General features: G+C 40.0%; 1 protein-coding gene across 1 annotated transcript in view; it reads right to left on the bottom strand.

Moving 5' to 3' along the window:
- Nucleotides 1-985: 985 nt before the first annotated feature.
- LOC141809239 (hemicentin-1-like) overlaps nucleotides 986-17,462 on the bottom strand; it is a 56,430-nt gene continuing 39,953 nt past the window's right edge. The window contains exons 8-10 of the mRNA XM_074696196.1: nucleotides 14,980-15,315; nucleotides 11,031-11,309; nucleotides 986-1,119 (exon numbers count right to left, since the gene is read on the bottom strand). Of these exons, the coding sequence (XP_074552297.1) occupies nucleotides 986-1,119; nucleotides 11,031-11,309; nucleotides 14,980-15,315 (749 nt within the window). The remainder of the gene's footprint in view (nucleotides 1,120-11,030; nucleotides 11,310-14,979; nucleotides 15,316-17,462) is intronic.

The following is a 17,462-nucleotide window of genomic DNA, read 5'->3' as shown; positions in this document are numbered from 1 at the left end:
TTGGTGGCTCAGGGGAAGTTTCCACTTCTCCTCTGGACCACCGACAACTGAAAGTTGTGTGTGCTAGCTCGCTGGTTAGCCGCTCCTCTCCTGGTGATTGACTTCAACGAGGTAAGCTGCAAATTGTCTCGTGTGTAGTCAGTTTATCAGGTTGATGGTCCCTGGCTGTAACGTGTTATCGTGGCTCGTTGATCTCTGACCCCAACAGAACGCCGGGTTAACCCTGAGGTGGCTCGGGTGCTTCATTGCACATGTTCGCGTGTGTGTGTGTGTGTGTGTGTGTGTGTGTGTGTGTGTGTGTGTGTGTGTGTGAGATAAGAAAGCTATATCGGTATGTCACATTTAAGCTATGGTGTACAATTTGGAAGCTTTGTTCATCTTAATAACACTGTTTACAGGGCTGTTATGGTTCCATTGTCCAATCTACACAATATAAAGACCAAAAATAACGAAAAAAAATCCACTCAGTATATCCGCTGCAAAGCTGCATACTAGTTGACCAATCCGAACCGCGCATACCAGCGCGGTTCGGATTGATCTGTGAGTCCATCCAATCCCCTGTCTCCCTTACTTCGCACCATCATGCCTATGGTCCCGCCTCCTCCCTACTTACTCATTCATATACCGGTGAGCAGCTACTGAAGCACTATGGAGCCGGAAAACACTAGCGCCGAAACCAGGAAGCCGCTTCTGTTACACTCCACATGGATGGGAAGGAAACGTAAAAGTTTTGAGGAAAAGGCTGAAGTAAAGAAGAAATATGAGCAATGGAGAATCAACATTGGAGAACTGTACAACCGGTGGAAAAAGCTGCAGAATGATTTGGGACTGAAGACTGACGCAAAGACAGCTGAGTTTCTGTTGAACAGGTAATACCTTTGTTTACTACAGTAGATGTCTTCTGAATAACTCTGGGTAGTCTGTAAGGGCGCCAGTTTTTTGGGGGGGCTGTGGTCGTTTGGTGTAGTCAGTGAAAGGGTGGTGCTCAAGGCACAGAGGACCCCGGTCCTGGTGGTTCAGGTGGTTCAGGTCGTCTGGGTTGTCCTGGCTCTCCGGGCGGTCCGGGCGCTCCTGGGCTTAACTTTGGGTACCTGGGGGGCCCAGAGGTGCGCAGGGCACCTGCCAACTCCGGACACCACCTCACACTCCTGGGCTTGACTGTCTATTAGTGGAGTGGCCCCCTTAAACAAATTACTTTTAAACAAAAATTTCCTCTCCTACCAAGGGCACCAGCTTTCTCTGCCTCTGGCTCTTTGCTCTGGTCCCTGGACAGGAGCTGCTTAAGCATACCAGCATCAATGCTAAATGTTACTTCATTCCTAAACTAAGGATGTTTCATTTCAATATTTCTTAATACAAATAAGTGGAGCATACAGGGGTTACAAACAGATGTGCTAAGGGTAGTTTTAGGGGGAATGTGCAGGTGAGTCAAATCCCAAACTTTGGTGGCCCTGAAAGCTCACAGTGCTGCAATTTAAGAAAGCACATGCAAAAACACAAAACACAAGCAAATTAAGAAAACATCTTCATCAATTTGGCAACACGTGCACAGCATTTAGAAAACGTGCTGCAAAGACCACAACACATCACATCAGAAACACAAACTCCATATGTCAATGACTTCATGTTCTGTTAAATTACTTGAAAAAAAAAACATTATTCTGCAATAGTTATAACTCTCTCTTTGAAAAAAACAGCTGATTTTAATTTTGATTCAAAGAATTTTTTCAATTGTGAAAATATGGGTTAATGAGATTTACAAATCATTGCATTTTGTGTCTACGAATCTTTTACACATTGTCCCATTCCTGTTTTATTTTTATTTATATGGTTTTATGTGCTACATAAACTCTTTGGGCTCTAATTTTGTAGACCAGGCGCAGGCGCAGACGCACCTGCCCTGCGCCGGCCTTCGCCGTGCGCACAGGGCGTGACCGGCGCACTTTGCAAGTTTCCTGCAATGCCAAGAGAGGCGCAGTACAGGCGCACATGAGCGCAGAGCTGCGCGTCCACGCCTCCCTCCGCGCAAATGGCAGAGAGGGAGGAGAAAAGCTGCGAGTGGGTTTAACACAGCCGAGCGCTGTTTTCACCAATCAAATGAGCGCCTCTCCTCGCCTTTAAATGCCCTGTGACTGAGGCGCAGCGTCTGATTGGTCTGAGTGATCTCCAGCACCATGGAGAGAGTGTTGGTAGCGGAGACGGTCAGAGCCGCTGTCCCTGCAGCAGGTCAATGGACAGCGGGGCGCATCGGAGGACACGACGCGCGTCACCATGTGGGCCAGCTCCCGGGAACAGATTTAACCTGTTCCTTTGTCATTAATAGGAGTAAAAAATTAAGATGCCGTTACACAGCTGGCTTATCCATTCAGAATACTTTTGATCCACCTGCACTCCTGGTTTGTCATCGCCAAGCAGAACCTTTGGTGATATACTGTATACTCTCCCAGTGTCTCCACCTCATCCTCCTTACAATAATGTACTCCATCTTTTTAGATCACGTTAAAAATAAAGACTATAACAGAGAAATATGGGAAATCACAGGTAAATCCTGAGCGACATACATTTATTTTGTCTGTTTTTTCTTCGTCTTTTCTCTCCCTCTTTTCTTTGAATTAAATGAAAAGAGAGAACCAGATATACTCAGTATCAGATGTTAAGGCTGTTTATTGTTTAATTGTAAGATGTGCATCAAACTTCCAGCTACCGTCAGGTTAACTTTCCATTATGACAAACGGCTTTAATCTGACATCAGATGTGACGGGACAGTTAATATAGATATAAATGTATATGCTGGTTCAGACAGTTACATTAAATAGTGATTGCTGTGATAGTTTACTGCATCAAAATGTGCCTGACACTCTGGAAACCTGCCTCTGAGGCTTTGATGACATGTGCGCACATGTGCGCCTGTCACCAAATTACAGCTGCGTGGGGTGCGCTCCGCCTTGCGCCGAGGATAGACCAGGTTGGAGCTGGCGAGCTTTCAGCGCACTTTTTTGGCACCAAATTGTCACTGCGCCAACATGAATCTGCTGACACCTCCCCCTGGTGCGCCGTCAACTCCCCCTGGCGCGCCGTCACATCCATCTCTGCGCAGACGGTCTACCAAATTGTCAAATTGGCAGCGCACAGCGGTGCGCCGCACGAAATTAGCACTGCGCAGGCTGCGCCAGGCTTGCGCCCCCTGCGCTGCGCCACGAAATTAGAGCCCATTATCTGAAGCTCCATGAAGGAGAAAAAGCTTCAAAACTGTCCTTGGTGCTGAACATGTTCTCCCTACAGCCAACACCAGGGGGAGCTGCAGACCCAACAGACCTCTATTTTTCTGCTCTGATGGCATCAGACAGAGCAACACATTGTATAAAGTTACCAAAGACATTATTTTTCTGTAATAATTATGTTTATGCCTTTTAAACTTTGTGGAAGAGCATTTTTAATGTAACTGTAACAATATGAACAAATGGAGCTCTGTAAAGTTCCTAAATGTGTCAGGGGAACTTTGAGGAGGTAACAATTCTTTAAAGAGGTGAGTTCAGCTTTCAGTGGATGGGGGAGGTCCACTTTAGTGTCTTTATCACAGTTTGAGCACAGACACATGAAGAACAGTCCCAGCACACAGTCTGGCATGTTTCCTGTTTTATTCAAAGGTTTGTACAGAAACCATGAAGCAGTGTGTGAAATGACACTCATGTGAAATGTCAAATTCTGGATTAACACCTGAACCAAGTAAAGAAGAAACACAGGCTCAGCACAAATCATGTCAATAGCACAAGTATGAACAGAGAAAAATCAGTCTCAGTACATTTGACTTTACCTGATAAATATTCACATTTATTTACAGCAGAAAGAAAGTCAGCTGATTTTAAAGTCCATGTCTACATCAGTTCAGAGCTTTAACAGATAAAAACAGCAGCAGATTCAGGTCATACACTTTAGGTAGAAAAAGCTTCATTATCTCAGTTATTCATTCACATTCATACAAATAAACACACACACAGTTTGGGTTTTGGTTTGTTGCTTATGGACACTTATTCAGGGCTCAGAGTGAAGTCCTTCTTGTGCTCAGATCTGAACTCTGTGTTGAAGACAAAACATGACTTAATTTGTTCCCTGTCAGTGAAATCTAAGCTCAGGCTCTTAAATGAATGGACAAATGTTTCAGCCTCTTCTGAGCTGAAGGTGCAGACACAAGTCCTCTCTCAGGACTCTCCTGGTTGCTTCAAAGTCACCTGATCCTTCAGGTGTGATCAGTTTCATTTGGTCTGAACTCCTCAGTTTTGAGCTCTGTTATAAACTGAACTCAGTGAAGGTTAAAATTTGATCCATTTTCTCTTTAACTGGGTCATTTAGATTGAAATGTCATCCTCTACTGGTCTCCATGTCTTCTCAAACACCTGATCACACACAGCCAAGAACACGCCAGAGCAGCCGACTTCACAGGACCCCAGAGTCAGGAGGTGGAGACTGAATCTGCTTTTGAAGAGCTTCGTTCTGCTCTTCAAGCCCTTGAGTCAGGTCTTGAAGATATTGAATCTTCTGTTGGACCAACAAAAAGTAAAGAAAGTTGAGACTCTAAACAGGAAATTCACAGGAATCATTTGAATAAATTGGATTTGCACATTTGAGCTTACCTTTCTGTGCATCCAGAATCCAAAGCCAAAAATAGCAAAAATAGCAAGATTAGCAAAAAGAACTCCAAAAAGAATCCATCCAAAAGGTGGCCCTGGATCTGAAAACATAAAGTGTGTGTATGAGTACACAAGTGTGTGTGTGTGTGTGTGTGTGTGTGTGTGTGTGTGTGTGTGTGTGTGTGTGTGTGTGTGTGTGTGTGTGTGTGTGTGTGTGTGTGTGTGTGTGTGTGTGTGTGTGTGTGTGTGCTGATGAAAGCAGCTCTGGATGAATGTGAGCAGGAACACTGATGTTAGCTCTGATCTGTCGCTCACTTTGCTCCTGCTCGTCTGCTCAGCTCTTCGCTCGCTTTGACTCTTACTCTCAGCACAGAGGAGGAGGATGGAGCTTCATCCTGTTTCTGAGACCAGACTTTCCTCCACAGTTTGTTTTTCAAAACAACAGGAAAGGAAGAAGAAGAAGAAGAAGAAGAAGAAGAAGAAGAAGAAGAAGAAGAAGAAAAACTCTTCATCTTTCCTCTGTGAATCCACAAATTTCAGTCTGAGTCAGAGTGAAGCTAAACTTTGACTCAGCCTGAAAACAAACCCTCCATCTGTCTTCATCCAGGAAGATCTCTCCATCAGAATCAGGCTGCTGTAGAAACTGAACCACATCTGAACAAGACCTGAGAAAATGATGGGCTCATCACAGAAGGATCTACTGAGTGGTTCATGACACGTTGGAGGGGCGGAACCCAAACACCAAAACCTGCCTATAGCTCCACCCCTGACAAGCCTCTGTCCAATCAGAGTGAAGCAGGTTTGTGGAGCAGGGAGCCTTAAAGCGACAGCAGCTAAAGAACAGAGTCTCAGACAGAGGCTGAAATGAGGGTTTATAAAACACCAGGGCCTGTAACCACAAAGCTTCTCAGAGTCCTCTCAGAGAGATCCTAACTCAGCCAGAAAACTCCTAACAAGAAATCTTATCTTCAGAGTGATTCAGGAAGTTTCTGAGAGCAGCTCTGAGCAAAGAGGAGACAGAAACTTTGATCTTAGTGAGGAGGTGTGGTTGACCCTGTTGCTAGGTATGACACAGTCTCCTAAAGCTGTGATTGGTTGGTACAGATTGGGAAAAAGATGAGGAAAAAAAAGCGCTCTGTGCCTCTAATAATGAATGAACAGTAAAATCACCAGTATGAGTTTTTACTCTTAGGATCTTAAAGTCCTCCTCTCTCCTCCTCACAGTTTTTCCACCTTAGGAGCTCTCTTAAGGCTTTATCTTAATGAGGAAAATTTCTAAGAAAAGTCTTTTTTTTTTTTTTTTCTAAGAATGACGTCACTGAGAGCTACTTTTAGTCTTAGGATGCTTTGTGAATACAGGCCCAGGGAGAGGAAAAATAGAGATTATTTTACTACGGGGGCACCAGGGGGACATAATAAAGATCAAAAAAGCACAATACACCCTCTGTTTTAAAATGAATAACATTCACAGATTTAAATCATTTTAATATAAAACAAAATAAAAAGACTACCAGACGATTCAGCAGCTGGATCTGTAAACACAGAGAGTGTTTTTAAGACAGCAGCAGCAGCATTATAAAGATGAACTGAGCAGTTTGAGATTCAGGATCAAGATTTTGGGGATTAAAGACAATAATTGGGATGTATCATGGAAATCTACACCACACATTAAAGCTTTGTTTAAGAGAGCTTCAAGCTTCAGATTTAACTTGTGAAAATGTCTGACTACTCACAGCTTTAAACACATTGTCTGACTCTCATCATGAAGGAGAAAAGACACAGTGAAGAAGTTCAGACAACACCTAAAACTTTACCCTGAACCTGTGTTGGTAAAGATTTCATTCAATCATTAACTTTTCAGAAAAACATGAAAAAAATCTGCTCTAACAATAAATTAATCTGATATAAAGCATTGGTTGTTGAAGGTGTGGATGGTGTGAGGGCTCACTGTGTGGATGATACACACTCAGTGCTCCTTCATTAAGCTCACCTGTCTGATCTAACTCACCTGTCCTTCACTCACTTTGTTTCTGAGGCTGTCACAGAGTTCAGTCTGATTCCTCTCTGAGCTCACAGAGACTGATGGAGCTGTGATGGAGCACATTTTACTCACAGCTGTTTCTAATCACACAAACTCTTGGACTGTGAACAGGTCTCTGACACTAACACTCTGTTCTTAGTTTCTAAATGTGCTCTGTGCTTTGTGAAAGTCTTAATGAAATAAATAATGAAAACCTTCAGAAGGTAAAGTAGATGTGAGAGCAGCCTGAGGAGCTGCTGGACCCCAAACATCCTGTTCATCCTGCAGAACAAGCACAGACTGCAGAGCTGGAGAGAGCATGAGCTGCTGATCTCTGTAAACCCCAAAGTTCAAATTACTCCATTGGATTAAGATATGAAAACTTATCATTTGTTAGTAAGTTCAATTTACTTAAATGTGTGTTATTAGGTGTGGTCCATTCAGATCTGTACAGTTCAAATGTCATGTGACCCTAAGACTGAACTAAACTCTCTCATCACTGTGTCAGTGTCAGTCCTGCTCCTGATGCTCTGAGTGTGAGTGAGAGGAGGCGAGCTGCAGGCTTCAATTATCTGTTTTGGTTTTGATGGGGTCAGACTTAAACACCAGCTTCTGAGATTACACCGAAAACCATGTGACAGAAATATGACGTCTTAGACGCTCCTGAAGTTTCTCAACATGCAATTCAGGGGACACTGAATGAAGGAGGCTGATGAGACAGGGAGCTTTACTGATACAAAGATAAACTGCACTGTGCTGCTCTTCTGCTCAGAGACCTCACACAGACTTCAGTCAGAGAGTAAATACACACCACGAAACTCTGAAAAACACATTCAGAGCAGCAACATGAAGGAGTTTAATCCAGGAATATTTAAACCTGTGCATTAACTACAGCAGTAGTTTTCGCTCCCCTGTTCACTGTGATCAGGTCAATTTTTGTGTTTCTGTATTAAACCAGTTCAGTCAGCTGCTCCACAGTTACTCCTCATAGTTAAAGTTGGTGAGAGGAAAAGTTTCAAACTACCAGGTCAACTGGAAGGACTTGTTAACATGAACACATTTAATTCAGAGCTGTAGTTACACATCCAAAGATGATTTCTTTTTCATTCTGCAGCAGTTTGGTTTCCAAATCAAGAGTTTCATGGTGCACAAAACAAAGTGACAGAGAGCAAATATAATATAAGGAGTTAGACTGGGTATAACATAAAATAATTCTAATATCTGGTTATAAATGTTCCTATAAACTACATGTATCTGTTGAATGTGCTTTCATAAGATGGATTTATGCACAGAAACTTCTGAAACACTGAAAACACAGACCTGAGCTAAAATCAGATGGAAACACACAGACCAACAGAGTGTGTTCATGTGACCGACCTCAGGTTTGACAGAGAAAAGTCTCTTTGATATTTTCTCTCAGACATTATTTGTTTCCTAAAAACAAACTTAAAGATAAAGTTGTCAGACTCACCACTCATGAACACGTGAGTTTTAGTCTCAGTCCTGTGGTTGAGCTCCCCAAAGAAAGTGTTGGTTGTTTCTATGGATATCTGTTTTTCTAAAACCTGAATTAAATTAAATATTAAAAGTTTGTTAATTGATCATTGTGATTCTCATTTTGCCCCCAATTAAACAGAAAGAAGAGAAGACAGAACAATGAATTTTAAAGTTGATATTCATAGTTTTGCTGTCTGGTACATTATGGCTTTGAGTTTTGTTGAGTTTTGTTGATTTTTTATCTTTTATCTCTGCATGTACAGAAACATTCTGCATTGACTAGAGGTAAAAATGTGTTACCACAGGATTGTGTCTCCCCTTCACACTGGTTTATTTAACATTTTGACTCTGACACATCAGAAAAAACTCCTGTCTTTAACAAACATGGATGGCTCTGTAATTAACACATCTACTTTGCAGGAGACTCAGGACTTAAACTGAACAAAGCCTGATCTGATCTGACCGAGTGTTTCTACAAGATCAGCTGAGCTCAAGTTCAAATTACTCCATTGGATTAAGCTAAAAAAACTTAAAATTTGTTGGCGAGTTCAATTTACTCAAATGTCTGAGTTTTCAGTGTTGAAAATTATTATTTCTGAGTAGATTAAAATTTGGTTACTGTTTAAGTAAGCACAACTTAAAATCATTAGTTTGGTTTGTATTGGGGCTGCACAGTGGCACAACGGTTAGCACTGCAGCCTCACGGCGAGAAGATCACCGGTCCGATTCCCAGTTTTGCCGATGGGAGTGTGATGTGTTGTGGAGTTTGCATTTTCTCCCTGTTTCCTCCGGCTTCCTCCCACAGTCCAAAAACATGCTCATCAGGTTAATTGAACACTCTAAGGCTCAATCCCACACTACCCCTTCACTATCGAGTGTCACTCCAAATGAAGTCGCACTCCTGGCTGTGGAGGGCAGTTTAATTGAAGGGGGAGGGTATAAACATGACTGGTAGAAATGAGAGGCCCTCTTCACTTCACCGGAAAATGGAAAAATCCTTGTCACCGTGGAAAGAAAGACAGAAAGACGCTCCTGGTGTATCGCTGTTATGCTGAGGCACAGATTGCGAGTCGCTTTGATCGCTGCGCAAGACCTGCTCCCATGCCTACTATGTGTGTGAAACGAGAATCATTCGCAGTTTGGAGCCACACCGTCTGTCTCGTTTTTTTCTCCTCTACAATCATAAAATCAGATGCCATTACAATGACAGGATTTACATCATAAATCTAATGATTTTGAGTAAAACCCACAAAAAACACAAAACCCACTTCTTGTGAGTTTCTGTTAGCGTGATAGAGGTGTCTGTAACATATTTGATACATGCGGCACTTATATCTGTATGTTGTTTCCTCCTCCATTTCACCGTTGCACTTCCTGTCAAAGTCGTTGAAAGTGTGCATCGATGCAGGCTCGCTGTTTAGGGGCTGAATGGTCCACTTCCCCTCCGCACTACGTGGTTTGGAACGACCCTTAATGTGGCGGTCCCTCCACGAGAACGCGCAAATGGAGGGTTAGTGTGTAGGGAGAGTGTGTAGGGGGCGGTTTGGGATTGAGCCTAAATTGTTCCTAGGTGTGAAAGTGTGCGTAAATGGTTGTCTGTTTCTGTGTCAGCCCGGCGATTGGCTGGCGACCAGTCCAGGGTGTAACCCGCCTCTCACCCAATGACAGCTGGGATAGGCTTCAGCCACCAGCAACCCTAAACAGAATATGCGGTTCAGAAAATGAATGAACGAATGTGACTGCGTTTTGTAACCGTGAGTGAGGAGGGGACGCAGTCAATATGAGACCCTGCTGTATTCCTAGATGTGGAGCAGTGGAGCAGGCTGTGCTCCACATGACACTGACTGTTTGTCTCTGTGTCACAGCATGGACAAGCTGTGTGAGCTCGTCGATCAGCTGTCTGTGCTCTACGCGGTGTGGACTGACTGTGTCAAAAATAAATAAATCTTTTTACCCTTAATTTCAAAATTGGCCAAAAAAGCATGATGGTCCAGTCTAACATTTGATTTAATATATTAACCATTAGGCACAAACTGCAAGAGTCAATAGGTAAAAGACCCCACACCAGTCAGTGCCGTGGAGCACAGACAACCTGTGCTTCTGAAGAACAATATTTCTATGAACAGTAGGGTCTCATATCTACTGCCTTCTCTTCTCACCCACGGTTACTAAAGTTATGAAATTAGAGCTGATTTTTGTTGTAAAGGTGTTTGTAACCATGAGTGAGGAGGGGACGCCGTGGATATGACCCCCCAGCTGTTCTTTAAAATGCTATTTAATTTAATTGTTCAGATCTGCTTCAGTTTTTTTTTATTATTACATTTACTTAAATCACCAGGCAAATTAATTGATATCATATTTCAGTTTTGAGTAAGGTCAAATTATTATGTTTTACAATGATATGCAACATTTTTTTAACATAACTTAATATTTAAATTTTCAACAAATAGGCTTCAGGTTTATTTGATTTAAGGCATTCAGTAGAATGATTTTATTTAATAAATATAACTACTTAAGATATTGAGTTAAATAAACTTTAGTTTTTATATTTCATTACTTCTTGTTGTTTTTTTTAGGTAGCTAGTTAACAAGCATTTTTGAAGTAAACTCAACCTATCCAGGTTTACAGTGAACAATGTATGGTCCAGAACAGTCAAACAGGACAAAAGATGAACTTCTGGAACGTTTCCACATAACAAAAAGTCAGTCTATACTTTTCCCTCACAATACTTTGAAGTATATTGACCAGTTTTTTGAGGATTTTTTTTTTTTGATTTGAGAGGAAACTGAGCCCATGTATTTCATGGTTTTGTGTCTGAACTCAATTACAATAAAAAAAGGTTTTAAACTATCTTAATGGCAAACAACTACTTAAAAAAACTCACCAGGTAGGTGCACAAGGATGTCATCATGCAGCTGATGGCAAAACTCCTCCTGTGTAACTACACAGCTGTAGTTATCACTCTTGGTCACAGTAGTTTGGAGGATGATGTCATAGCGGCCTCCTCGCTCTGTGGTTTCTGGATCCTCAGCAGGAAGGATGTTTCCAGAACTGTCCTTCCACTCTACCACAGGTTTAGGAGACGCTCCTCTGACAACACACTGCAGCTGCCACCAGTCATTTGTCGTCTTAATTTGCTTAGTGGATGGTTTTGGACATGTACCTGTATAAAAGTAATAAATGTAGGACTATTTTAGAGCATTTTCAACAGTACGAAAAGAAAAGAAAAGAAAAGAAAAGAAAAGAAAAGAAAAGAAAAGAAAAGAAAAGAAAAACTTTATTGCCTGTCAGGCAGTGACAGAAATTTGTTTTTAACAGGCTCATTTAAAAGACATTTAAAACACTCATTCACACAATCACATCTTCTATTTTTTGGCATATGTGAACTATGAGCTAAAAAGAGTAAAAGACAAAACAGAAAGCTTCATATAAGGCTTATTAAAATAACTGTTGTAAAAGCCTCACAACATCTTACATCTCACTTTAACCAGCATAATGATAAAATTCAATCTTCTGTCTCTGAACTGACTCATTGTTTTACTTTAGCAGAAACTTGTTGTTATAACTGTGACGGACATAGTAGTTTTCTCTAAAATCGGACTCATCTTCTCTGGGAACTGAGTTTATTTGCTTAAACTAGAATTTCTTATTGGGTTTTGCACCTTTGCGTTTTGCTTTTACTTAAATACTCAATTGTTGTCATTCCACTAAATAACGGACTAACCATAATCACTTATTTTTACACATTTCCCCATCATATCAGAGCAGGTCAATGAAGTCACTAGTTCTCCAAATGTGTTACATTGACATTTCTACAAACTCAGCGTTCTGTTAAATAAAACTAAGAAGAAAAGTAAACTTTTTGGTACTTGTGGCTTATCGTTCACTCCAAGTATGAATCTGAAGCGTGTGAATGATAACATACATGTGTGGCTGAACTCAGGGTACACCTGTAAGACACGGGGCTGATATTCCAATCTGAACTCACCTGAGCAATCTTCTCCTCTGTCCTTTAATCTCTTAACATGCGGAGGTTGTACGCGACCAGAGAAATTCACCTCAGGAAGAATTAATACATATAAACTGTAATTTATTGGGTCTGTAAAGTCAAATTACACACGTTGTAGCTCGTTTAAAACCGTGAGGACTCTAATATTCCGTAAAATAAGTAATTTCCATAAAGTGAAACTTGACCTCACAGCAGTCAGCTTTCACTTTGCAGCTGTGATCCGTCGGTAGCTTTTTCAGCCACCCTGACAAATTCACTGTTAAATGTGTTTCCAGGACTGAAACTGGTCAATTCTGATCAAACGTGACTGATATAAAAGAAAAAACACAGCGCCCCTTATAAACAGCCTATGTTTGTCTAACCACGGGTAAATGAAATGACCAAACAAACCTCAAACCTGTCGCTGGAAAGGATTAGAAACGTTCATTAAACTTCTTCATGAAGTTTATAATTGTTGACGTTAAATCGCCAACACAGTTTTGACAAATCATATTTACTGTCTCTGACATCAGTAAACGCCTCGTGAGAAAATGAACCGATCAGCATTTTTCTACAATCTACAGGAACGAAGCTTCTGGAACTTTAAACCCAACAGCCAATCAGTGAGCAGCATCCTCCACGAGCGCCTCCTTTGTCTGATTGATTGTTGTAATCGACCAATAGAAGGCCAGTACAGAGAAAACACTCAGAGTTCATAACCACCGAAACCACCTGCCTGACCATAAACAGAAGTTACCGCTGACGGACTTTCTGTCATGGTGGGACGTGTTTATATCAGAAAAAAGTTTCTTATGTTTAGTTTTAGACTTAATTCATTTATGCTAATATCGAGAATCATAATATGAGTGCTTAGTTTGTCTTTTTACTGTTCAATCAAACCCTTTGACAAATTTTTATTCACTTATTTTATGTCATTAGAAAGGTTAAATATCTTCTTTTGGTAACTTTGTAAAAGTTTTCAGAGCTCTGTGGACACCTGCTGGACATGCTCTGTACTGCACTTTCTAAAATATCTCAGAGCAGCTTCAATCTGTCGACATGAAACTTAACATAGACATTAGGAGACAAGATGGGGGAAATATTCTGTGAATTTCTGTCTGATAGTCCTTATTATGGTTATTTCATTGTATCCAAAAGATGAAAACAAAGAAAAGGAATAAAAACAAATTTTAATATGTTCGTTAAATTATTTCCCATAGTGCCTACAGTGAAGATTCAAGTCATGATAATGTGCTTACTGACACCTCAGAGAGTTTGCATTCACAAAGTCAGAATGAACAGTTGTAGTTATTTTAAGGTCAAATAATCAAAAACTAGTTTAAATTTGTGTGAAGAGAGACAAAAATATACTTGATTTTGACAAAACTCAAGCAGTTAAGATACACTCTGAAAGAAAAAAAAAAAACATAGTCAAGGTTAGAGAGCTTTGGTAATATATTAACATGGCATACAGGCATCACTGTTATTAAAATAAGCAATTTCATACATTTCATTTGACTCCCTAAAAGATAAAATAAAGTCTCTGATTGAAGAAACAAGCTTCATTCTGTAGCATGAGACTGTTTTGTGTTGTTACTGTAAGATTAGTGTTAAATGGTCAGAGCAAGTTAATCATTCTCTAATATTGGCCTCAAACATTTATGGGATGTAATTTATCTTACTCACTTTATAGTACAGAGTGAAATAAGTAGTCTGGCCCCTTTTTTGTATATAGTTCTGCTGCACAAAGATTATAAACAAAGACTAAGAGCAGTACAAAAATTAAGCTACAGGCTTATTTAAAGCTCTTTGAGTAAAATATTACATCTTGCTTCCTGACTCTGTGCCAGAAGAAAATAAATATTATTAAAACAGGAAGTATTTATGCCCAATGCTTCTTTAAAATGGTCAATAACCATCTTTAGCTTTGTTGGATCAGCATTTTTACTTAAACAAATATGCACTTGGTTAATGAGTGAGTTTTGTTTTTGCATGATTTTAAATGGCTTAGTTTAAAATCATTTGCTAACAATAATAGCCTTAATTAACTCAGCCTGAGCTCACCTGAGGCTCTTCAGGCTATCTGTAAATAAATTTTACTGTTTTAGAGTAGTACAATAAATCTACAAGCACTTGTGTGAATATGTATTCATCTATTTAGAGTATTTGTAAGTAATTGAATCAAACATATTTGAGTATTTTAGCAACTATTTTAATGAACTCTAACATGTTCTGAGAACAACTCTGTGAAAGTTTTTGAGAGCTCTGTGGACACCTGCTGGAGATTCTCTGTACTGTACTTTCTATAACATCTTAGATCAGCCTCAGTCTGCACACCTGAGATGAGACACAGGAATCATGTGTTACTTCAGGTGGATGCTCTGCTTAAAAACATGACTTTTTTTTAACTCACTAATAAGTGCATAAGGACAGAAAGATTGAAAAAAGAGTAGAAAAAAGACAAAAGTGTGGCAAATGATCTTGAATAAAAAATAAGTCTATGTCTTCAAATTCAAACTGGTTCTTGTAGTTTCTAATTGTTCTTCCATTGATATGTGCTGTGTAAAGATATTGAACTATTGAGTTGTTTTATTTGTTTATTCTACTTTCTGTAGCCTTTTCTTGGCACCAACAGAGCTGATGAAACCTCACAGTGTTTCCTTTGCTCTATTTTTAATGACAATGTCCCATGAGTTGCCATTGGACAGATTAAAAGATAATTCTAACTTAATACAATTTTTTTTTTTAGAAAAATGGGTGAAATGTAAAAGACCTGATGGTCCTCACTTGACCAGTCCTCACATTAAATTTGAAACATCTCCAAGAGTTTGGTGAAAGAACTCACCAACAACAAGCTGAACGCTGAACTTGGGGCTGTGCTGAAGATTGGGGAAAATACAGGTGTAGGTTCCACTGTCAGACAGCTTGGTCTTTGTGATCTTTATGGAGGTGTTGCCGTTCTTCAGTTCTTCTTGAAAAAATGAGACTCTACCTTTAAACTGTTTATCTTGATCATCAAAGTCTCTGCCAGAGTAAAGGCCAGCATTATACATGAACACCCTCTCCTCCTTTCCCTTCTCCAAGTCTTTCTTCCAGTCAAACAGCGCTGACTCCAGGTTCTCCTTGGAGCTGAGGGAACAGGGTAAAACTACATCACCGTCTTCTGTCACCACCACTGGACCTGAGAGACAAACACACACGCATGATTTACACTGTCCTAACCAGATACTAAAGAATTTTAAATTAAAGATTTGAAAGAATAAGGGGGTGAAACTTCTTCCTCTGGTCCCTCTAGTCCATTAACCTTCAGTCTGACTTTTGTTTCATAGTCTTTAAAAGTCAATATAACTCTGTTTGACCCTCACAGATCAGGTCCCAGCAGACATGTCTCCAGTTCTTCTTTCTCATGGTCCATATCAGAGTGATGCTGCAGTTTAGTGTCTGCAGGATGGAGGAGACGCCCCACACATCCACTCCCTCATCTATCACCAACATCATCACACTGAGCATGTCTGTTAAACGGCTGAAGCTGTCATTTCATGACGTCAGCTGTGTTATGGAGGCTGATGTGTAAATATTAAGTAGTGATAATTATTAAGAAATATATTACAAACTGTATTAATGCTCCTTTTTTTCAAATGTAGCTAAATGCTAATGCTAACAGCTCCAGGTGTTACCATTCTCCCTCCTCCTCTGATAAACTTGGTCCTTTTCTGTTTCCTGACTTCATGTTTGAACATTTCTTCACACATTTCATCTCAAAGAATTCAATATGAGCCGTTAGTTTTCTTACCATTTTCATCAGTAAACGTTGATCCAGAGCGAGTCACCAGACAAAGACAGACGAGAGGAAGGAGCTTCATAGTTGTTGATGTCTCCTGAAGATTCACCATCACTTTAACAGCTCTGTGAGGAACACACACTGATACACATCTGACTGAGAGCTGAGCTCAGAGACCACAGAGACATCACATGAATCCCTTAGTAATACTTCCTGAAAACTCCTTTCACAATAAAAGCCACATTTCTACTGAACCAGCTCATGACTGAAAAAAAAAACTGTGGAAACAGAAAGTTTGTCAGATTACCAGTTGTGAAAATGAAGTCTGATCCTTTATCACATTTGAAAGAATATTTTTACCACACGGTTGAAGAAAGATACTGCAGAAAAAAAGTAAAAGTATGTCCGTCTAATCAGCTGTTTGCACCTTAAGCTGTGATAACAGTTCATAAATGACACCAGAACATACTATAGAAACATTTTTTAACCATTAAATATGTTTGGAAATAACCTTACAGCAATGTGAGGTGGGGCACTAGAGAAACTATCAGTCAGCAGCAAAACTGTGACAAGACTGGCAGTGATAAGACCAGAGAGAGAAACACAGAAAACACAAACTCCATATGCTAATGCATGACCTCATGTTCTGTAATATTATTAAAAAAAATAAATAAAAAAAAAAAATCTCATTCTGTAATTATTATGTGTCTCTTAAAAAACAGCTGACTTTAATTTAGCATTAAAATATTTTTTTTCATCGGACTGTAAAAATTTGGGTTCATAAGAATTACAAATCATTGTATTTTGTGTCTGTTTATGTTTAACACAGTGTCCCATTCCTATTTTATTCTTATTCATTTGTTTTTTATGTATAAATAAACTCATTATCTGAAGCTCCTTGAAGGAGAAACAGTCAGAACTGTCCTTGGTGCTGAATATGTTCTCCCTACAGCCAACACCAGGGGGAGCTGCAGACACAATAGACCTCTATTTTCTGCTCTGTCATCAGACATCAGAGCATCACATCCTGTAAAGATAATAAAGGCATTATTTTTCTGTAATAATCATGTTTGTGTCTTTTAGAAATGCTGATATTAACCTTGTGGCAGAGCATTTTTAATCTAACTGTAACAATATGAACAAATGGAGCTCTGTAAAGTTCCTAAAGGTGCCAGGGGAACTTTGAGGGGGTAACAATTCTTTAAAGAGGTGAGTTCAGCTTTCAGTGGATGGGGGAGGTCCACTTTAGTGTCTTTATCACAGTTTGAGCACAGACACATGAAGAACAGTCCCAGCACACAGTCTGGCATGTTTCCTGTTTTATTCAAAGGTTTGTACAGAAACCATGAAGCAGTGTGTGAAATGACACTCATGTGAAATGTCAAATTCTGGATTAACACCTGAACCAAGTAAAGAAGAAACACAGGCTCAGCACAAATCATGTTAATAGCAGAAGTATGAACAGAGAAAAATCAGTATCAGTACATTTGACTTTATCTGATAAATATTCACATTTATTTACAGCAGAAAGAAAGTCAGCTGATTTT

This window comes from Halichoeres trimaculatus, unplaced genomic scaffold (genome assembly GCF_033239565.1).
Source record: "Halichoeres trimaculatus isolate MK-OKI-2021-1 unplaced genomic scaffold, fHalTri1.1 fHalTri1_scaffold_1, whole genome shotgun sequence".
Classification (NCBI taxonomy): Eukaryota; Metazoa; Chordata; class Actinopteri; order Labriformes; family Labridae; genus Halichoeres; species Halichoeres trimaculatus.
The sequence above is the reverse complement of the archived record's forward strand: the minus strand, read 5'-3'. Positions and strand labels throughout refer to the sequence as shown.